General features: G+C 38.8%; 2 protein-coding genes across 3 annotated transcripts; one reads left to right on the top strand and one right to left on the bottom strand.

Moving 5' to 3' along the window:
• The first annotated feature begins 11779 nt into the window (after positions 1-11779).
• LOC133798240 (U-box domain-containing protein 1-like) lies at positions 11780-13998 on the top strand. The gene has a single exon (XM_062236471.1). It carries the CDS (start codon positions 11820-11822, stop codon positions 13905-13907), a length of 2088 nt encoding a protein of 695 aa, XP_062092455.1. The 5' UTR covers positions 11780-11819; the 3' UTR covers positions 13908-13998.
• A 40-nt stretch (positions 13999-14038) lies between these two features.
• On the bottom strand, positions 14039-20204 carry LOC133798239 (UTP--glucose-1-phosphate uridylyltransferase 3, chloroplastic). Of its 2 annotated transcripts, XM_062236469.1 has the most exons (18): positions 20190-20204; positions 19362-20063; positions 18958-19138; positions 18727-18876; positions 18419-18580; positions 18149-18321; positions 18011-18077; positions 17616-17782; positions 17323-17481; positions 16928-17019; positions 16736-16833; positions 16331-16408; positions 16094-16186; positions 15746-15820; positions 15576-15667; positions 15340-15502; positions 14872-14923; positions 14039-14412 (listed from the first exon to the last, which is right to left on the bottom strand). In XM_062236469.1, exons 2-18 carry the CDS (start codon positions 20051-20053, stop codon positions 14300-14302), a joined length of 2607 nt encoding a protein of 868 aa, XP_062092453.1. In that variant the 5' UTR covers positions 20054-20063; positions 20190-20204; the 3' UTR covers positions 14039-14299. The 2 variants fall into 2 exon arrangements, with proteins under 2 accessions (XP_062092453.1, XP_062092454.1); XM_062236470.1 differs by lacking the exon at positions 20190-20204 and having other exon boundaries at positions 16736-16830; positions 19362-20160.
• Positions 20205-22003: the final 1799 nt, after the last annotated feature.

Below are 22003 nucleotides of genomic sequence, written 5' to 3'. Positions count from 1 at the left end.
AAGACGAATGGCTACCTTATCTTGCACTCAAATTTCAGGTGGAACTTCAGGATGTGCCTCGCCTTACTGAGTTTGTGCAATACCAGCGATGTGTGTCCAACTCGTGGGCAGGAACCTCCTTTCGACAAAATAATCTTCAAAGTAGACAACTTGTTCACACTAATTTGGAGTTCATGAATTTGGGGAGAAGGGTTTTTCATCAAATAATTTAAATTCCATATTTTTAGTTATGAAGAATTTCTTAGTACCTTCTTCCTCTACTTATACTTGTTCTCTAGTGCTTCCAAAATCTCTTTTGTGGATGTAGTATCGGTGTAGAGATCATACAAACAGTCTAAGAGGGCGTGGAGAATATTAATTCATCTTCTTCCCCCTTCTTCCTTTGTTTGACTACCTCTTGAGAGTCTCCCCCTTAAGTGGATCCAAGGCCTTCAAATCTTTGTCCAAGATGTATGAGACATTTAAAGTGGTGAGACAAAATTTGATTTTGTTTTGCCAACGAACGAAATTAGAGTCATCAAAGCAATCTAGACAAACAAAGTCATGCGACATAAACTTTAGAGCCAAGATAGATACACTTTCCTCCATGTCAGTGAAACTTAGAACTCAAAAAACCAAAAAATATAGAATTTGATTGTTGGGAAAGTGAATATTCACCACCCTAAAATTACAATTCTAAACAGTAAATACAAAGTAAGTATCAAAATTAAAAAATAAAAAAAATAATGGGAAACACAAAATCAAAATCAAAACATTCCTATGTCGTAGAAACCGAAATCCTTCGACAAAAGCTTGCCATGAAGTTGCCTAGGAACTGTTGTCTCATGCATTCTGAAACTCGCACAAGATGATGGTCCAAGGAAACTATCTTCTCTTGTATCTATTTTTTTAATGTTCAAATTTTTGTTATAATAATAATACTTGATTTTTTTAATATATCTATAAAAATAAGTATTAATTAATAATTTTGATGTTTAAAATTTGATTATATTTAATTAAAAATGAGTTAGTGTTTTAATTTGTTAAACTTTCTAATAATTTTAAAAATTGATTATACTTTGTATTAACTTAATTATAATATATAATAAAGTTAATTAGTTAATTAATTAATGAAAAACAATATTCTTATATTTTTATTTTAACAATTATTATATGTTTGAAATAATAAATTTATAAAATAATTATTAAACTTTAATTTTGTTGCTCAAAATTAAAAGTAAAATTATTTTTAAAAAAAAAGTATGCTATACCCATTTTTGGAATGGTGGCATGGCAAAATAATGCTGAAACATCGAAGAAGACTTGTTCACTAAAGAACTTGTTCGTATATGAGTGTTATCTCCCTGTTCACGTATACAAGTGGTGTTCGCATAAGTTGTCAAAGAAATTTTATTACAATTATTCATTATTATTTATGTAATTAAATAAGGATTAAATTTCCAAAATTACAGGGAACACATTGTAAATGCATATTCATGTTGTACCCCTAATCTTCCTGATAGATAGAGGAATGAGAGGTCATTTTATAATTTTTAAGCTTTAAACAGCAATAAAAGTGACTCTTTTAATTATGTGGTTGACCAAAACGTGGGTCAACAAGGTCGCATGACAATTTCACTAGAAATATCATGTTGTGCAAAAAAAAAAAACTAATCTCATTTTTTCCTTCACTTGTTGCCCACAATTTAATTTTTTTTCTACTTCGTCTTCTCTCTTCCCTCCTTCTCTTATTCCCGCTTTCTTTCTTGATAATCTCTCATGCAGGTGCAGTTCTTGGAATTGATGAAAGGCGCGAGGACGAGACTAGAGACAAAGCTAGATCGACAGTGAACACAAGAACAAAGCTGACACCATTGACTATAGAGGGGACCAGTGACAATTGTTGAAGCAACAACTTTGTCTTTCTATATGTGGAGGTTTCTGCTGATGAATGCTAATCTTCCGATCCTTTTCCGATGGTGATGATCGCTTTGAGAATTGTTGCTTCGTCGGGGGTACCTGCAAGAAAGACACTCCGATGCCTCAGTCAGATTTTTCGATGCCTTTATTTGAATAAGAGTTCAGTATTTATAGAACAGAAATGTGAGGTGGTTAGTTGGTTAAACCGAACCCCTGATTGGTGGGGGAAATAACTGAATTTCCCCCCAAGATGCATTGGTTTCAATTAAATACACAGAGGTCAGAGGCGCAAAATGCCTCTGACCCGCGGCTTCTATCTTCGAAGCCTTTGCAGATCAAAACGACCCGTTTTGAGCATACTAAAAATGGAGAAGGTCTTTAGGCCGAATATTTTGGGCCCAACAAATGCCCCCTAGCCCAAGCTTCGAATGGACGAGGTACACTTATTCACTCGAACCTTGGGCCGACTCTTCAATGCCAAAGATTTTGCCCAAAGCTCATAAATCGAAGCGGTCTGCAGGTACACAATCACATAAACCCCTGACATTCTCCACTTAGAATTCAGTGCAAGCACGATTACCGAGTGTAGCACTCAATTAAGGCATTTCGTTTCCCATTTTATTGGTTCAGTTCAAATAATCTTTATTTCAAACTTTTGAAACTTCATTCTTGCCTTTCAGAGAAGAACTCGGAGAGAAGAAACCCTAAGATTAATCATCCTTCTATTTACACAGCAAACCTCCCAATTATCCCAATCATGTCTTCACGTTTATCTCCTGAACCTGTGGATCGTGAAGGATAAAAAGCTGCATATGAACGCGTATGCAAGTCGTTTGACATTCCAGATAATGTCACGATCTGAATGCTCTCGGACGCTGAACTACGGAAATGGCGATTCAAGGATGTGGTCAAACCCAGCGAGATCGTCATGAGTCTGAGACACATAGAGTGGCTTCATTTCCCTCTCCCTGCTCTGTTAGTGCAAATAATTTCAAACTCCAGAGCTCACATTTCTCAATTTCTTCCGAACGCCATTCAATCCATAGTTGGCGCTCAGATGATAGGAACTCTTAGGAATGTCGACATTCAATCGGATGATATCTACACATGCTTTACTAAGTCGACTAACAAGGCGATAGAAGGTAAACCCTGGAAGACTTTCTATCTTTCCCCCAAAAAGGACCGAACAATCTTCACTGATTTTGATAGCTCCCATAGAAATTGGGAAAAATACTTCTTTGCAATTGGAGGAGCGTGGTATCTTGAATTTCTGCCTCAAGAAATTTTTCCCTTGGCCAGGGTTTAAGGTGAGTCCTGTCTTTACTTTGTTATTTCTCGCCTTTTGTGTAAGTATGCTATGTCTGAATGATTGTCCGTCAATCTGACCCTATGTGTCACCATTTTATTTTATGTACCAAATTTCGCGTGGCCTCGGGTCAGCATGAGTCCCAAGCGACTAAGCATGCTGACAGAGAAGGGGCTCCTTCATGAGTCCAAAGAAAATGCCATTAGCATCAGAGGTGTGATGAACCCCTACTGCATGCAAATCATCATGACCCGGATCTGCTTCATGGATCGAACCGATCTTCACGCCATGCGGGTCAGGTCACAAAAAGGCGACATGTCCCTCGGAAAAATCACAGCTACATGTGCGAGGCAGTTGGGAGTATTTTTGAAGAAATCTCCCCCTGCTTCTTCGAATCTGTCACTATCAAAGACCGAGTACGAAAGGGCATGCTCTGAGACCTTTGCTGCATGTGCCAAGCGCCAAGGGATCCCTGATAACAAGAAGAGAGATGGCTCTGACTTAGCCCCTGCCGCAGAATCATCTCCTGATAAATCTGCTTTGGCACGCAGGTTTTCTCGTATACACAGACGATCCTCTACGTCTTTTGACGCTATGCAGATCCAACCTCTCCAACAGGTGCCTCTGCCAAAGGACGCTCTGGGGAAGAGGAATTCGCGAGAGGAGTCCTCTGATGAAGACTCGGACAATGGGAAATGCATTTCGTCCAAGCTTCAAATCTTGAGGGGGTTTGCTTCTGCCAATAGGGGCTCTTCTCTAACAATCCCCAGGCTTACTCCAGGGAAGTTACCAACTGGGCAAGCTCTGTCGTTGTGCAAGAAGCCTCGGGGTCTGCCCCCGTTGGTTCCTTACCTACATCATCCTCTTCTTCACTTGCAGTTGGATCCTCTCTGGGGGAGGGTTCACAAGGCGTTGTGCATGTTGCGGCTCTGTCTCCTACATCGGCCAAACTGTCAGAGGCAGCGACTGTTACTAGGGTGTAGGGTGACTTGGCAGTTGAGGCGAGATCCCCTAGCGCATGTGTGGCTAGTAGTACCCTACTGTAAGTGCTTTGTGTGCCAAACTTCGGCCCCCAGTGTGGTTTCCACATGCTCCTTCGTGGATCTCCTCTAATAATTTTTTAGCTTCTGATGGACGTAAACATCGAAGATAGGGGCCATTAAAGTACTTGCGATACAACGTTCCATGGGTGATGGAGTAGCGTTGAGCTCGAAGACGCAAAAGCTTTGCGTCTTTTGCATGGGCTGGCAGTTCAGACTTGGACAAATAGCGAATGATTGGATCCATCCAGCACTCAGATTCTGATGAGGTTGAGAAAACTTCCAAAGCTCTTAGTGATTGGCTTGTGGATATGGCGGAGTGCCGAGAACATTCCCCTGTAGAGGCTAATTTGGCGAGGGCATCCACCTTTTGATTTTGTTCCCTCGGTACTTGTACGAGTTCAAACTGATGGAATTGTGACTGTAATTCAGTTACCTTTTGCAATAGGCTAGTCAGGTAGGGTGCCTTGGTGTCCAAATTCCCGTCCACTTGTTCTATCATGAGCTTTGAATCTCCTCTGACTTTCAATCGTCTAATGCCCATGTCTCGTGCTAGTTCTAAGCCGTAAATCAGAGCCTCATACTCAGCCTCGTTATTCGTGGAAAATTGTTTTAACCGAATGGCTTCCTCAATTTTTAGTCCGGAGGGTGCTTCCAATACGATGCCAATCCCAGCTCCTTGAGAATTGGAGGCTTCGTCCGTATGCATTGTCCATACCCATTCAGCTTTTGATTCCAACAGTTCAGGTAAGGTATCTGGGGTAAAAGATTGTATCTCGACTAGGAAATCAGCAAGTACTTGGCCTTTCTTGGCTTTTCGTGGCAAGAATCGTATATCATACGTCCCGAGTTCAATTTCCCATTTGGATAATCTACCAGAGAGATCGATTTTGTTCAAGACCTACTTCAGTGGGTAGTCCGTATATACAATGATGGCATGGCTTTCAAAATACTGTCGTAGCTTCTTCTTTGCTATAATGAGTGTGAGTGCCAATTTTTCCATCATGTTGTAGCGGGTTTCAGTGTCTAGTAGCATCTTATTGCAGTAGAACACTGGCTTCTGTCAGCTCACGCCTTCCCGAAAGAGCACAGAACTCACGGAAAAGTGTGAAACAGACAGGTACAGGAACAGGTCTTCGTTGGGGATGAGAGAACTCAATATAGGGGGAGAGCTCAGATAGGCTTTCAATTCTTCAAGCGCTTTATTTTGTTCTGTCCCCCAGGTGGTGTTGGTAGACTTCTTGATCCATTGCAGGAAAGGCTGGCAACGATCGGACATGCATGATATAAACCGGCTTAATGCTACAATTTTGCCTATCAAAGCCTGGATGTCAAAGACGGTTTTGGGTTCCTTGACCTCTGAGAGTGATGCAATCTAGGTTGGATTGGCCTCGATGCCCCTCTGGCTGACCGCATATCCTAAGAACTGGTCAGAGGACACCCCAAAAGCACACTTAGTTGGATTTAGTTTCATTTTATAGGTATCCAGGATGTCGAAGCATTCGGTTAAATCGTCCACATGTGAAGAACTTTGTTGAGATTTGATGACCATGTCATATATATATACTTCCATGTTTCTCCCAAGCAATGAGGAAAATAGTTTGTGCATCAGCCTCTGGTATGTTGCTCCTGCATTCTTTAGTCTGAAGGGCATAACTTTGTAACAGTACAAGCCACATTTTGTTATGAAAGCTGTATGGATTCGATCTTCTGCCTTCATTGGGATCTGATTGTATCCTGAGTAGGCATCAAGGAAGCTCATTCTTTCGAAACCTGCTGTGGCGTCTATCATCTGATCAATCTTCGGGAGAGGGTAGCTATCCTTAGGACATGCTTTGTTTAAGTTGGTGTAGTCTATGCACACTCTCTTTTTCCCGTTTTTCTTTGGGACCACTACAGGGTTGGCTAGCCAACTAGGATACAAGCATTCTTTGATTGCTCCTATGCTCAGAAGCCGTTGTACCTCTTCTTGGATGGCTTGGTTGATTTCGGGAGCAAGCCTCCTCTGCCTCTGCTTGACGGGTGGGAAGCTGTCGATATGTTGAGGTTGTGATTCATGACAGAGGGGTCTATTCCTGGTATATCATGTGGAGACCAGGCGAAGGTTCCAATTCTGGTTTTGAGGAATTGGATTAGGGTCTTCTTTTCTTTTTCAGGAAGTTTGGTACTTACCAACACTATTTTGGCTGGGTCAGCATCATCTATACAGATTTCTGCTAGTTCATCGAGGGTGGTTTGGGGCTTTTCGCGATCTTCCTCTAGATCTATGCCTTTGAGACATGCTGGTAAGTCATGCTGTGATTGCTATTTTTTGGGGTTGTCGTCAGGAGAGGAGGTGCCAGAATCATTTATTTCTTTCAGGGTAAGGAAGCATTTCTTGGCCTACTTCTGACACCCTTTTATGTCGATTATATACCGCTCGTTGGGTGAGTGGCACCGCATAACTTGGTGCAAAGTTGAGACCACTCCCTGCATTCTATGGATCCAACTTCTTCCCATGATGGCGTTGTAGCTTGTGACGGAGTCCACGATGAGGAAGTCCACAGGCAAGGTGCGTTCTGTAGCTACCACGTTTAATCGAACAACGCCCTTCGGGTATCCTCTGGCTGTTAAATTCCAAAATTGGTGCAGGAGAGGTCCTGATCTGATTTTCTTCGAGTCCCATTTTCTTAAAGGCTTCCCAGAAGAGAATATCAACCCCACCGCCCCCATCGACTAAAAATCTTCCCAGCTGGAAATGGTCAACCTGTAGCGAAATGACTAAAGGGTCGTCATGGGGCAGGTGCACTCCCCACAAGTCATATTCGGTGAAGGTGATTGCAAAGGCTTGATAGCGTCTGTCCTCCGAAGTGACAAGGTTGACTGTGTGGCCTAATGATCTGTATCGCTTCACCCGTTCTTCCATCCTCCTATGAATTTTGGTTGCCTGCTCTTGTTCCTCGGTGAGCTCCACGATCCCGTGTATCATGAGGATTTGCTTGAGAGGCTCTTGTGAGCTCGTGGTGGCCATATGCAGGGAGTCTGCTACTGGTGGTGTTGGGACAGAAGCAGTGTTGGGCTATGAGGTGCCGGGTCTGCTTGTCCCTTTAATATACTGGGTGAACCGTCCACTCCTCATGAGGGTCTGGATCTGATTGTGGAGGTTGTGGCACTCGGCGATTGTATGGCCATGATCCTTGTGGAAGAGGCAGAACCTGTTTTTATCTCTTCTTTCAGGGGGAGTGGTAATTTTGTATGGTTCACGCCAGGTGGGCCTGTCTTTATTTTCTTCGTAAATGACTTCCTGATGGACTGTGTATTCGAAAGAGGGGTATCGTGGTGGGTCTCGATTTGGTTTTGGCCTTTTCCCTCCTTTCAAGTGATCCATCTCCTATCTCTTCCTCTTATCATCCCTTGCAGGTGGGGGATGAGGGTTATTTGCTGGTGGAGCGAAGATAAGTGCGGATTTCTTCTGCGCACGCTCTCGAAATTCCAGGACCCTAAAGACACCCTCGGCACGGATCTGAATCTCAGCCATGTCATAAGGTGGTGTCATGGTGAGGTTTTCGTGTAAGAGAGATCCCACCTGTAAGCTTTTGGCGAAGAGGTTAGCCGCGGTGGCTGGTTCGACATCGTGGATCTGATGTACGAGGTCGATGAAATGTTATAGGTATGATTTTGGATGTTTATTTTCCCCTTGCTCGATTCGGTAGAGATCTGCCATTGTTCTTGGTGCCTCGCGGTTAGCATTATCCTGTTGGAGAAAGGCTCTGCGGAGATCACCGAAATTGTTGACAGAACCAAGTTTCAACTGCCTGAACCACAATAGGGCTGGCCTAGAGAAAGTCATGGAGAAAACTTTGCACTGTATGGCTTCATTGTTGGCTTCTAGGGCCATCTTCTGTTGAAATTGGAACAGGTGGTTGAGCGGGTCTCCCTTTCCATTAAACGCGGGTAGAGGAGGGATTATGAAGTCCCGCGGTTTGGGCTCTTTCTGAATCTCTCAGTGGTTCTTGATACCAAATCCATGTGCTCAATAGCGTGAGCGGACCTTCCATCCGAAAACTTCTGTATCATTTCTCGCATCATCTCTTCTTTCCAATTGTCCAAGAACTGGATGCAGAGGGTACGGTCCTCGGCTGGTGAGTCTTGCGCGGCCCGTTGTGGGGTCTGTTGGGGCTCACTCTCGGCGGCTGGTTGGGTTGTTCTTGTGGGCACTGCACCGGCTCGCGCATGTGTCTCACAATGTACCGTCCGTCTCTCCTCGGCCCCCTGGTGAAGATGGGTCGGGGAGGATGGTAGGGGACCCTAGGACCCTTCTCTAACGTGGTGTGTGCTTCTTCGAGGGGAGTCGATCTGAACGATCGGAGCTTCAAGTCTACCAAGGCTGAGATTCTTGTTGTCTTGGGTCCTGCGCATAGCTTCGTTGGACTTTCGCAATTCGGCGATCTCTACTTCGAACCTGGCCTGAGCTTGGGTCAGCGTCCGAATGGCTTCGTCGGATCGCTGCTGGCTAGCCTCCAGCAGATGACACATCCTGTCGATTTGATCGCTCATATCCGTCGGTGGGATGACCTGGGCGACAGTGTCCGGTGCTCCGTTGTTCTTAGGCGGCATGGCTCCAAGGTTTCAAGTAGATCTTGATTACAAGGAAAGAGTTCTTGATTTGACGATGTGGTTGAAAAGGGAACAGGGTTCCCACAGACGGCGCCAATTTGTTGAAGCAACAACTTGTCCTTTCTATATCTGGAGGTTTCTGCCGACGAATGCTAATCTTCCGATCCTTCTCCAATGGTGATGATCACTTTGACAATTGTTGCTTCTTTGAGGGTACCTGCAAGAAAGACACTCCGATGCCTCGGTCAGATTTTTCGATGCCTTTATTTGAATAAGAGTTCAGTATTTATAGAACAGAAATGTGAGGTGGTTAGTTGGTTAAACTAAACCCCTGATTAGCAGGGGAAATAACTGAATTTCCCCCCAAGATGCATTGGTTTCAATTAAATACACAGAGGTCAGAGGCGCAGACCGCCTCTGACCCGCGGCTTCTGTCTTTGGAGCCTTTGCAGATCAAAACGACCCGTTTTGAGCATACTAAAAATGGAGAAGGTCTTTGGGCCGAATATTTTGGGCCCAACAACAATATTGCAGCAAGTATCTATATTGCATCCTCTGTACCATTTGTTTTACTCTAAGATGGATTGGGGACCTTGTTCTTAAGTTAAATTTATCTGTATTATGTGAAATATTTTGGTATCATGATGAGTCAAAATGATCATCTCATGCTTTAGTATGAAACGATATTGCATGGGATGTCAGTTTTTCAACTGACATATGAATATATGTGCGTCAGTTAAAAATTGATGTTTCATGTAATTTTTCTAGTAATATTGATTGAAACCAAAGTAAACTAATTTTGAGTTAATTATATTTTTTTAACAAAATAAATAAAAAGATAGGGAGCGACTACAACGCATCTCTTTTTTTTCCAATGCCGGTGCATCCTTTTTCTATTTCGGTACCCGAATAGTTATAATCCCAAAAAAATTTATATGACGGTGTACATTGTAGGTATTGAGAATATCCTACAAATTTTCAAGAAATTCTGAATAGTTTATGAAGTCGAAAACAAAGTTTAAACAGTCAAATTTTACACGCGTACACAAAAAAAAGACACGCGTGCAACAGACAGTTTAGACTCTGTTTCAGTACCATAATTTATTCATAATTTCTTGAAAATTTGTAGGATGTTCTAGATAGCTATATTGTACACCATCATACAAAAAAAAAATTGGGATTATAATAATTCAGGTGCCGAAATAGAAAAATGATGCATGTTGCAAAAAAATGAATGCGTTATAGTATCTCCCTAAAAAGATTTATTTATATATATATATATATATGTTTATGAGTAATGGCATTCCTTATATAATTACGAGAAGTATTCCATTTCTCTTTCACCTTATTTTATATAGACTGTCAAGTCCTCTCATTTCTTTAATAAAGATATGAATAGATTCATTATTATACAAATGATTCAAATTTACTTTAACTATACATGCCATTAGATGATGAACCTAAAGTTTTTTTTTTCACATATGTGCCTCTTTAGTTTTCCTTTGGAACATAGGGTTCCTAAAAAAGAATTATCCTTGCAAACTTTGACAATCAAGTCCAATTTATTAATGGCCGTTTAAATTCTAATGGAATTTTTAAGTGGACTGAATTGTCATCTTTATATTAACCTAAAGAATAATTTTATTGTAAGCGGAAGAAATGATGGAGAAAGTTAAAACTTAAAACATTAGGAGAGTGACATGCCGTACATAGTCCAACTAGATAATTCAGTTTACGTGGAATGCAGTCGCGTGCATTATGTGATCATTAGTCAGTCTATTCAAGGGTTTTCATGGGGCCGAAATCGGCTAACAAGACATAAAAGACAAGAAGAAACTTCTAACATAAAATTAAAATCCAATGCCTCTTTGAATCGTAGGAAGGGTTGTGTAATACTTTTTGAGTTGAGAAAAATATGTAATATATTTATAGGGAAATTCTAAGGGTACCAGATTAGCCCTTACAGTTGGGGCATTTTTATTTTCGGTAAATATAAAAATTATAGCCCAAACTTTATTATATATGATGTTTGAAAACTAGGCATGGGTATATTGCTTAATAAATTATACCGATTAACTATTTGTGGATTATAACCTACTTATAATAGGCACCTCACACGTATAAAAAAATATACTTAAAGTAATTGACTGTTTTAATTTTATTATGGACATAATAAATTATTCATAATTTTTCAAAAATTAATAAAATGTATGCTATACAATATACAACATTATATATAATAAAAAAGAGTTATAATTTCTCTAAATGCTTACAAAAGAAAGTAGGCACTAAATAGGCAACCCTACTTTCCCATATTTACATTTCATTCAATGTATTCTCTGCTGGCGGTTGAAGTTTACGTGTACCCCAAGGGCTATGTTCACAAAAACAGAGAAGAAGACAAACGAAAATCATTTGTTTTTGCAATATAACGTAAATCTATTTGGTAGTATTGTTGTTAAGAGTATTTTATATACATTGACCATTGCATTGATCCCTAAAGAGTGTCTTTTGTGTTTCAGTTCCTACTTTCTCAATATTATACTATTTACATGTAGCTAAATGCATTATTTAATAGGAGAAATCAGAGAAGGTTTAGTAAAAAAAGAACATAACAACTATAATGAACTAAAGGACAAGCATACAAGTTTGACAAGGATGATTTAAATATTAAGATAATGCAAATTGTACATATAAAACTCAGAAGAATAAGATGAATCGAAGAGGCAGGAACATCCTCCAAGTGGCAGCAAACTAGAAAACCTCTTCTTCCATCTTCATTTACCGTTTCTATTGTCACAATGTCAAATAAACAAGCAGAAACAGCCAAAGAGTTCATGCAATTAACTAAAGGTTTCTTTTTGTCACTAATATCAACTATTTCAAAGAAATTTGGCAAATACAACAATCAAGAAGAGTAAGAAAAGTTTTGTTATTAATGATGAAAAGAATCATACTTGGACAGTGATCAGAACTCCATGGACGTAGTAGCTCTGCCTTCCATGATCGTCTCCTCGGGCTTTTTGCCAACTGGGTCTTTGCTAGAATCTTTGATTCATATATCCAGCGAAGTTGGTTCAATGGAAGAACTTCCAATTCTACAAGTTAGGAATATCTCAACAATGATAAGAAGGATCAAACTTCTCTCTTCTTTGTTTGAGGAGATTCAAGAAACCAATCGTCCCCTACCTCCATCTTCGATCCTCTGTCTCACTGAACTTTTCTCAGTTATTCGAAGAGCGAAGTTTCTCATTCAATGCTGCAAAGATGGCAGCTCTTTCTGGGGACTCCTGCAGACAGAGTTTATCTCTAACCAGTTTCATGTCCTGGTCAAAGAGATGGGAAGTGCACTCGATATCTTGCCTCTTAGTCTGCTCAACATTTCAGCAGACGTTAGAGAGCAAGTTGAGTTACTTCACAGGCAATCAAATAGAGTAGAGATGTTTATTGACCTTAGAGATCTACAAAGAAGAGAGGAGCTTCTACAATTGATGGCCAGCAATAGCGAGAAGAACACTCGTAGAAAAGGGTCACTGGATTTCGGTAAAGTAGAAGAGATTTTCAACGGCATTGGTCTCAAAACACCACAAGATTATGAGGACGAGATTTTAAAACTAGAGGCCGAAGTCAAAAAACAAGCCGGTACCGGTGGACTAATCGTGGTGTCCAATCTTAACAACCTGATATCTTTTGTTTCATATTGCAAGTCCATGATTTTCAGGGATCAAGAACCTGAGAAAACAAAACAAGACCTTAAGAAGAAGCTGTTGTGTTCACCCTCGGCCAAGAGCTATAATCGCTCTTCAACATCTCAATCTGTCAATATCCCAGATGAGTTTCGCTGCCCCATTTCACTGGACTTGATTAAAGACCCGGTGATCGTGGCCTCAGGGCACACTTACGATCGAAACTCGATTGCTCAGTGGATCGATTCAGGGCACCACACATGCCCCAAGAGCGGACAAAGGCTTATTCACATGGCCCTCATACCCAACTACGCACTCAAGTCTCTGATGGAACAATGGAGCCAAGAAAACGACGTAGAATTAGACGAGACACAAGTGTCGTTTCTCTCATGTTTAGAGAGAAACGACAGCAAAAGAGGGCATGTCGTGGAGAAAGCCGCCGTTGATCATATATCCGCCGTTAAAGCTGCCGCGGATGCCATCAAAATGACGGCGGAATTCCTAGTCGGGAAACTAGCTACAGGATCGCACGACATCCAACGGCAGGCGGCTTACGAGCTCCGTTTGCTGGCGAAAACCAGCATGGACAATCGGAGAATCATCACAGAGGCTGGAGCTATTCCATTCCTCGTGATGCTTTTGAGCTCTCATGACCCCAGAATTCAGGAAAACGCAGTCACCGCTTTGCTAAACCTTTCGATCTTCAACAACAACAAGATTCTGATAATGGCTGCCGGAGCAATCGACAACGTCATCGACGTATTGGAATCGGGGAAGACCATGGAAGCGAGGGAGAACGCGGCGGCGGCGATCTTCAGCTTGTCAATGATCGACGACTGCAAGGTGGAGATAGGAGCTCGACCGAGGGCGATTCCGGCGCTGGTCGGGCTCCTGAAAGACGGAAGTCCCACAGGTAAAAAGGACGCCGCCACGGCAATCACCAACCTCGCCGTTTACAATGCCAATAAATTAGGCATAGTGGCGGCCGGAGCGATCCCTTTGCTCATCGACCTGTTAATGGATGACAAAGCCGCCATAACCGACGACGCCTTGGCTGTTCTGGCGTCGCTTTTGGGCTGTTCAGAAGGACTAGAAGAAATAAGGAAGAGCAAAATCCTTCTCCCGATTCTGATCGATCTTCTGCGGTTTGGGTCTCCGAAAGGGAAGGAGAACTCGATAACACTGCTATTGGGACTCTGTAAAGATGGTGGAGAAGAGGTCGCCAAGCGTCTTCTGATAAACCCTGGAAGCATTCCATGTCTTCGTAGCTTGGCCACTGATGGGTCCTTGAAAGCAAGAAGAACAGCCGATGCTCTGCTTAGATTACTCAATAGGAGTTGCTTTCAATCTCACAATCAAAGTCGGATTGTGACACTATGATGATGAACCAAGAGAGACTTGTATATTTGTGGACAAAACAAAACTATACGATACTTTTTTTTTCGTTCTTTTCTTTTTGTTAGATTGATTTTGTGTGATGAAATTTGTGGGTTTGTTTGAAATTTCGAATCTGATCAAAAGAAAATTAGAGTGTTCTTTTATTGCTTGCATACCATAAATAATAATATAGTTTACACAAGTAACAACCTTAGAAGAGCTCTTGAAATTAAAATGCACCAATAATGGGGCAATACGACGATGAGAGATTTGGTTCAACTTGTGTTTAACCAATCGAATCTCAACAGCTTGGCCATTTTATGAGGGTGAGATGCGATTCGCGCCGTCTGTGAACCAGGATTCACGTCTGGGGTTGAGAGTTATGGATTACTACTTCAAAATTCTATTAATTCCAACTTAATGTGCGATCCCTTTATCTTGTATTTCCAATACCAGCTTCCACTTTCCATCATACTCTTATCAATAGGTTCTAATTGAACGGCCATACCTGTTTTTCCAATGGAATAATGGATGAGTGTGACTGAGAAATTTAGTCCATTTACCAAAGTACAGATAGTTTGGAAAAAAAAATATACATATATTATATATAGGAACTTCGTCCCTTGAACTAGTGCACCCTATTGTTATTGTTTTTGGTAAGTGGATATTTATAATTCAATTTTCTTATATAATGGTTTACATTGTAATTATAAGAGACATACCAACTAATTTTCAAAAATTTCTGAATAATTTAAGGCCCACAATCGTTCTAAATTTTCAAAAAATTAGTGGAATGATGCATATTCCTACTATAATTACAATGTAAGTAATATAAAAAAATATATAATTATAACTATCCACGTACCTAATTTTAACTATTATTGGACACCAAAGAATTTTCCTATTATTGTATTGTAAAGTTTAAAATCTTTTTTTTTTCCCTGCAACAAATTAAAACCTTAATTACCTGATGTGATCTTCAATTTGTACCCATTTGGAACTTCAAATATATGATTTCCCTGCATCAGTTGAAAAGCAATATAAGAATCTTAGGTTTTCTTCTTAAATATTTACACTTAAACAGTACAATACACTAATTTTACCAACATGAGATAAAATAAATATTTACAATTAAGCGTCCTTTTTAATAGTAGTAATAGTAACGAGCATAACAGAAATAACTAATTTGGGCCCAACCACCGAAAGGCAATAATTGTTACTGTTATATGTAACAATATAGTAAAAGCACTAGCGGAAGTAGAAAGCATTACTTATTTTTAACAAGTTTGAGAGCAATAACAAAAAAAGTAACCCCAAGTAAAACCTTAATTGATTGAACTAACATAACATGTAAAAGTTTCTTGTCTTACAACTCGGATTAAAGCAATTTGGCAAGCCTACAAATCATACTGTAGCAATTACAAGTTAGTCTGACCTCTATGGTGACATCTCTAGCCTCAAATTCAGCATTTCCGTGCAATACAATCTTACATGACTCAAACCGTTGAACATCATGCTTCCAATATACATTGTGTCCACAATTCCAGTTGACTCCGTGATTCTGTACTTTAACGTTCTCTAATCTACATCTTCCACAACTATACAAAAGTTTTAGTGATTAATGATATTATTGCCTAGCAAATTCTTCAAGAAATGTAAATAACACTATACCTGAGCCCATATTGCAGGATATGTTCTCCATTATCATCAATCCTATTTGAGCCCATAATGCTGTCAGCCTCTATAATCAGGCTTCCATCAAGCTGGAAAGCAGAAACCAGATCGTTTCACCTCAAAATAGTAAAGTAAGCTAAATACTCTATTTATGCATTAGTACTAACCCGAACATTCCTCCACAGGAATTCTGCAACCTCTACTTTTAACTCAGAGCCCTTGGATACAGAACCTCCATTGAACTGACATTCAAGTAATAGCAGAAGTTACAAAGAAGAAAATATGAAGAAAAAAAAGGCCAGAAATTTGTTTTCTCAGATGACAACAACTAGATTCAAGAGCCTCTCAATTACTAATGTGTTAAAAGCAAATAAAAAATCAAAAGCAGATGGCATCTGCATTTGAAAACTAGGCATTAATTAATACTAGAAAGCTTAGGTTTACTGACCAAATCATAAACAAGAAATATGAGTTGAAGCTTGAACCATGAAATATACAACAGACTGTGAACTTACCTTTTGCCTTGTGACCTCCCAGAGTGGACCAAGAGCAGGGTGCAGAAGAATGAGAAATGGTGGTCCAGAAATATATTTCTCATTACCTTCAATCTGCAGGTTATGCAACAGAAAGTACTATAAAGGTCTCCGAAGGACAATGAAGGAAATTAGATTGAGCAAATAATTAGACAAAACTTGACGCATTGTAAGTAAATTTAATATTAATATTTAAATTTTGATGTAAAAGATTTGTACCTCAGGAATTTCAATATCACATTGAGAAAGAATATCACATGAGTTTCTTAAGATATCCAGCAGCGAACCATCTGGAGTCTGCGTTTGAATACTCAAACAAGTAAATATGGTGAAAAGAACAATTTAATTATGTTATTTAATGTCAACCTAATAAACTAAAAAACTTTCTTTTTTCTTTGTTCTTTTTTCTTTTGTGGGGGTGTGGGATGGGGGGAAGGTGGGTTGGAGTTTTATGAAAGAGTACAGATTTAGACTGCTCTACAGTGGCCAGGTATGAGAGTATATAGAAATCACATGAAGTTCTTGAGGCCCCCAGCTAAGGTATTGTTGTAGTAGCGATAAATAAAGTACCTCATACTTCATAGTAAACAAAAGTAAATAGGACAAAAATCAGAAAAGTATGACCTGGTGTAAATTTTTGTTCGCAAGTTTTCTTTGCTTCTTAGCAGATGATGTAACTCTTCTTCTTTCATTAAACACAATAAAGGAGTCAAGTTTATCTGCTAAAACAAGTCACTACAGTTAGGTTTGCATAAAGTACATTTGACAAAAAAAAAAGGTAGGCCAAAATGACCAGCAAGATAAACAATCATATACCTTCCACATCCTTAAAACAGCGAGAAGGAAAGGTGTTGAAAAAGTTATCAGCAATATTTTGCATCGTGCATTCCAGCCTACCACCCAAGACACTAAAAAACATCAACTGGTTAGGTGTCTTAACATTTATCAGCACTAGATACTCACATTGTAACTTGCAATTATAGAGTACAAAGAAGCTTAGAATAAATTGTCAAAAAACTGAGTGGTACAATGCTCTTTACCATTATCCTTATTTCACAAATGAAAAGGAGACAATTGTATAAATTTCAGCATAATTTGCAAAGCAAACAATAGGTACAGGTTGAAGTATTGGTGGGATCACTTGTAAATAATTGTTGACTACAAACAGAGGGCACTTATGAGAGAGATAACGATAGAGTAAGAAGAAGTACCTGTGTGGTTTCCCAAAATAGTCTACAAATGAGATTCGCTTTTTTGTATTGAGCACCATGCCAGGTAAACTGTTACTGTTATTACTTGATCCAACTGATTCTGCAGAAAGTAGATCCACATACAAGATGTTTGTATTTGCAGGAAACTCAGCCTGCAACCTTTTTTGTACAAACGAAATTGTTTCTCAGAATTTTTTGAATCATATGCCACACACACACACACACTCCTAATTTGCCTAATTTAAGCCATAGGCACGCAGGAAGACACATTCCTGATTTGAACCAGAATATACCTATTAGTAGAAAGATGTCCATCTGCAATCCCAAACTTGTCAAACTCTGTATATTCAATGCAAGATAAACCATAGGCCCACTTCCCATCAATATTTTTCTTCTCAATAAGAACATTAATTCCTTCTGTAGCTTCCAAGTTCCGCTTACAGGATGCAAAGCCCAATTTCTGTTACACGTTCAAATTAAATATGAAGTAACAAAAGAATAAAAGGACTATGTTAAAATTGTATGAACCAATCAAAATCAGTGCCAGTTTCTCACAGATCAAGTACCTATTTTAAATTTATATTGCATTTCTTAGAGAAGAAAAGACAATGAAAAAAGCTCTGATTCTATATAAAGTTTCAAGTTTAATTCATTTCCTTTTAAGTTTATTATTAAGATAAAATTATACCTTTCCTTCATGTAAACCAATCCCTGCTAGTGCCAAGAGGGTCAAATCTGTGGCTGCGACAACATTACTGCGAGGTTCACCATCGTTAAGAGTAGAAGATATAAAATGTTATATTACCATTATGTAACTAGGCCATACCTGACTTGTCGAACAGTTGCTCCTTTTCTTCCGTGATCATAGAACCATTTGAAAATGCCTTTGTCATATGCAAGTTTCCATATTACACCATGACCACCCGGTTTGCGTACAACTGAAAAAGTTTTGCTAACCAACCATTGGCCATCTTCAGCACTAACAGCTGGAACAAGAGGCTGGAAATTCACAAATCCGTGAGCAACAATATTCATCAATGCAAACTTCCTCAAAGGAAGAGTACTACATATCCTCATAGTGATTCCAATTAAAAACCTGTTCAAAAAGTTGGAAACTTGATTGACCTCTTCCAAACCATCCAAGCCTTTCACAAAGAGAAGTGATGTGATCATGGTTATTCTTTGCAGAACTTGTCATGATTGCAACAGGGGTGATGCACTGTTTCCCATAAATCTTGTAGTACAAAAACTCTCTTGCCTTGAATCAAAAAAGAAAAAGAAAAAAGCAACTTGAGGATGTAATATGATAACAGAGCATTCGTGGTTGTAATGCTGATCATTATTCTTATTAAGCATCTGACGGATTAAACGCACACTTTCACGTTTGACAAACAGGAAACATACCTGAAGATCTCTTATTAAACCTTCTAACAAAGTCCGTCCACCATAAGGAAGCATTGCAGCAGGAAGACATTCTCCTGTGTCAGGATCAACAAAGCCAAGCCGGTCTGCAGCGCCTCCCAAAGGATAAATTTCACCTAGGTATGGCAAACCCTAAAAAAGGATAAGACCTTGTAGTTCAAGCCAACCTGTGGAACCTCCTCAGTTAATAAAACATATGCAAAAGCTACCAACCTCAATTCCCCATAAAGCAGCCTGTGATGCATACTCTGTATTTTGAGAAAGATCCACTCCATCAGGAGAATGAATTTCCAAAAGCTGGCATTCCATCTGTTCATGTTTGTGTTTGGACCTTTTTGTAGGTTGTGATTCAGCTCTTGTCTGGGCAAGAAGCTCCAAAACTGTTAATTGATATCTGCAACATTTATGTGATAAGACCATTAAAACTTATATGAAACGGCATCAACATAATTAGAAAAAACAGAGAAAACCCATTTAACTAAAACAAATTTTTTTCACGACAAGCCAATCTAAAGCCCAAAAGAAAAAAGGCAAGCAATGATGAAAACTATGAAATAAGGAAACTAGGTCCAGGCACCAGACCATGAAACTTAATAAACATAGAAAGTAAAACTTACCCAATAATTCCTCCAATGCTGTCATAAAACTCTTCAACGTCTCCCAAATGTTTTAACAGTTTCTTCAAGTCGACAAAGTCTTCATCACCCAACGTCAAACCAAGCTTGTTCTCATCAACTTTACCGCCATTAACATCCAATTTCTCAATCATCCCAACCAGAGCATAGAGCGCACTCTTGATGGAGCTCCTCGTCGACTCCAATTCGCCATCCTCAAACTCAAACCCGAAGCTAAGCACGTGCTCCTGCCCGGACGCAACCAAACACTTAAGCAAGAACAACTCATAGGAACTCAAATTCACCGAAGCTAAAACCCTCGAAAACCCATTCCTGCTGGAATTAAAGAAGTCATTGACTCTCCTGTCTCTATCCACGACCCTTAGCTTCTGGCTGAAGCTTCTAGAACTCGAGAGCCTGGAACGAAGAGCCTTAAGGCGTGAAATTTCTCGGCGAAGGTCAAACTCAGGAGGAGGTGGCGCCGCGAACTCAACCGGCGCGGTGGTTACTCGGGTGATCGGAAAACGAGAGAGCGAAGACGATAACGATGACGAGGAACCGGAGTTGGAGAAAGAGAAAGGGAATGGGGATTTTGTGAGGCGAAGAAAGTAATGAGAATGAGTGTTGGAATGGTTTGAGGAGGAGATGATGAAGTGGTTTTTGTGATTGAGTACCGGAGAGAACTGAGCTGCCATTGATAACGGTCTATAGAAAGAAAAACAGAAAAAAGGGGTTTTAAAATATAAATAAAATGGACAAAAGGGATAAAAAGATATACTCAAAGCATATGCGCACCCAAAATTTTAGAGATTGAGAAAAAAAAGTCTCAACTGTCAAAATGGAGGGAGTTTGTTCCCTGAATTATCATCTTCTCCCCTCACCGACCTGTTTGATTGGTTCTCTATATTTTTTTGTTTTCTTTTTCAAATTTCGTATGTATTGGGAAAAAGGAAAAATAAAAATCTGTCGTTTATAGCCTCTAGAAAGAGACAGCCTTCGAATTACGCTGTCGTTTGTTCTATAGTTCTGTAACAAAAACGACATCTTAATTAATAATATCTCCCCCATATTATAGTGTTTTCGTCGATGAATTTTATGCACTTTGATATTTTAAAGTTCTGAGACAACAATGATGTCCTTGTTTAATTTACAATGATAATTAGTAAAAGTCCTCCTTGTAATTATATTATAAATAAACGAACCTCAATAATCTGGGGAGATTATTTGATTTCCATATTTATCTGTTTTTTGCTTCTAATAAAATTCATATTAAATGCATTCTGAACACTTCTGTTAACGGATACAACTTATTAATGATTTGGTTGAGAAATGAACTACCTCATTTTGTAGTTCTTATTTTCTTCTCATTAATATCATAAATGAAATCATTATAAATTGTTTTGTTGATCTCTTTTACACTCTCTATCATTCATGCATCACATATAGATATTATTCAATTTTTTATATTTTAATATTTTTTCAAATTAGTAGTGAAATACAAGTGTTATTTATTGATTTAAAATAGTACAAAAGAGAATATAACATAGAGTGTATTTAGCATTTCTCTTATAAATTATAGGCACTAACTATAATTTGGTGTTCACAATCACAAATATTGTGCATAATATCCTATAATTTGAGATTATATGATTATTACATGAATTAAGTATGTATAAAATGTTATGTTAGAGATAATAATATTGCATCAATGGAAAATAGTAAGACTATTACAACTCTAAGCAAAATAATATAAATAATAAGGTGATTGATTAAATAAGATTACAACTCAATAACAAACATTATAATATAAAGTGATTGATTAAATAAGATTACAACTCAATAACAAAAATTACAAGTAAATGTAGAAATATGTAGATGAAGAGAATAATAGAAAATACAACTCTAGACAATAGACACAAATAAACTAGAAGTAGTAGAAGAAAGATGTAGAAGATATTACAACTCTAAAAACAAAATATACAAGCAAATATGTAAAGAGAAAATAAAAAGAAAAAACAAAAGAAGTAGAAGAAACAATGTAAAAACAAGAACAAAAAGGAAATACTCTATCACTCACACAACCAAAGTTAAGAGAATTGGGGATCACCAACTTGAATTTTTTTTACAACATTTGTCCAAAAGCTTATATTTCCTATCTCAAGCACTAAGAGATTCTCACACAATGGAACTAGATCTCTCGAATAATCAAGCACTTTTGTGTATTTCTAGTCAAGTGCTCTAGTGGATAGAAAACTAAGTTGTCTTATAAGTGAGCAATAGGCTCCTATTTATAGAGTTTTGAAACATCTTTTGTAGAGTCCCAGAACTTTACTTAGCTAGTTAGATAATAGTAGTAGTAGTAGTAGTAGTAGTAGTAGTAGTAGTAGTAGTAGCTAGTAGTAGTTATAGTATGATAGTTACTGTGGATTTTGGTTCAAGTCGGGACTTAGTTGAACACTCGTAGCAATACTTATATATTTTATAAATTTAACCTATAGTTTAAGAATATTAATTATAACATAAGGTTTGATTAATATAGCTGATTATAAAGATGTTATTTATTATACTATAAGGTTTAGATAGAATTAATAAGATCATGACACTTGTCGTGTGCATGTTTATTTAAAGATTTAATTATAGTTTAA

Source organism: Humulus lupulus, chromosome 8 (assembly GCF_963169125.1).
Source record: "Humulus lupulus chromosome 8, drHumLupu1.1, whole genome shotgun sequence".
NCBI lineage: Eukaryota > Viridiplantae > Streptophyta > Magnoliopsida > Rosales > Cannabaceae > Humulus > Humulus lupulus.
Note: the sequence above shows the minus strand (reverse complement) of the source record. Positions and strands in the feature narration are given on the sequence as shown.

Bases quoted from the DNA above. Each gene is read 5' to 3' on its own strand.
- LOC133798239 (XM_062236469.1), bottom strand. From the start codon at position 20,053: ATGGCAGCTCAGTTCTCTCCGGTACTCAATCACAAAAACCACTTCATC. The intron at 18,322-18,418 runs GTTTTTAATTGG...GTGAATTTCCAG, and splicing joins GTTTCCAACTTTTTGAACAG to CCTCTTGTTCCAGCTGTTAG. The intron at 14,413-14,871 runs GTAATTAAGGTT...TTGGAAAAACAG, and splicing joins CAAATTGAAGATCACATCAG to GTATGGCCGTTCAATTAGAA.
- LOC133798240 (XM_062236471.1), top strand. From the start codon at position 11,820: ATGGACGTAGTAGCTCTGCCTTCCATGATCGTCTCCTCGGGCTTTTTG.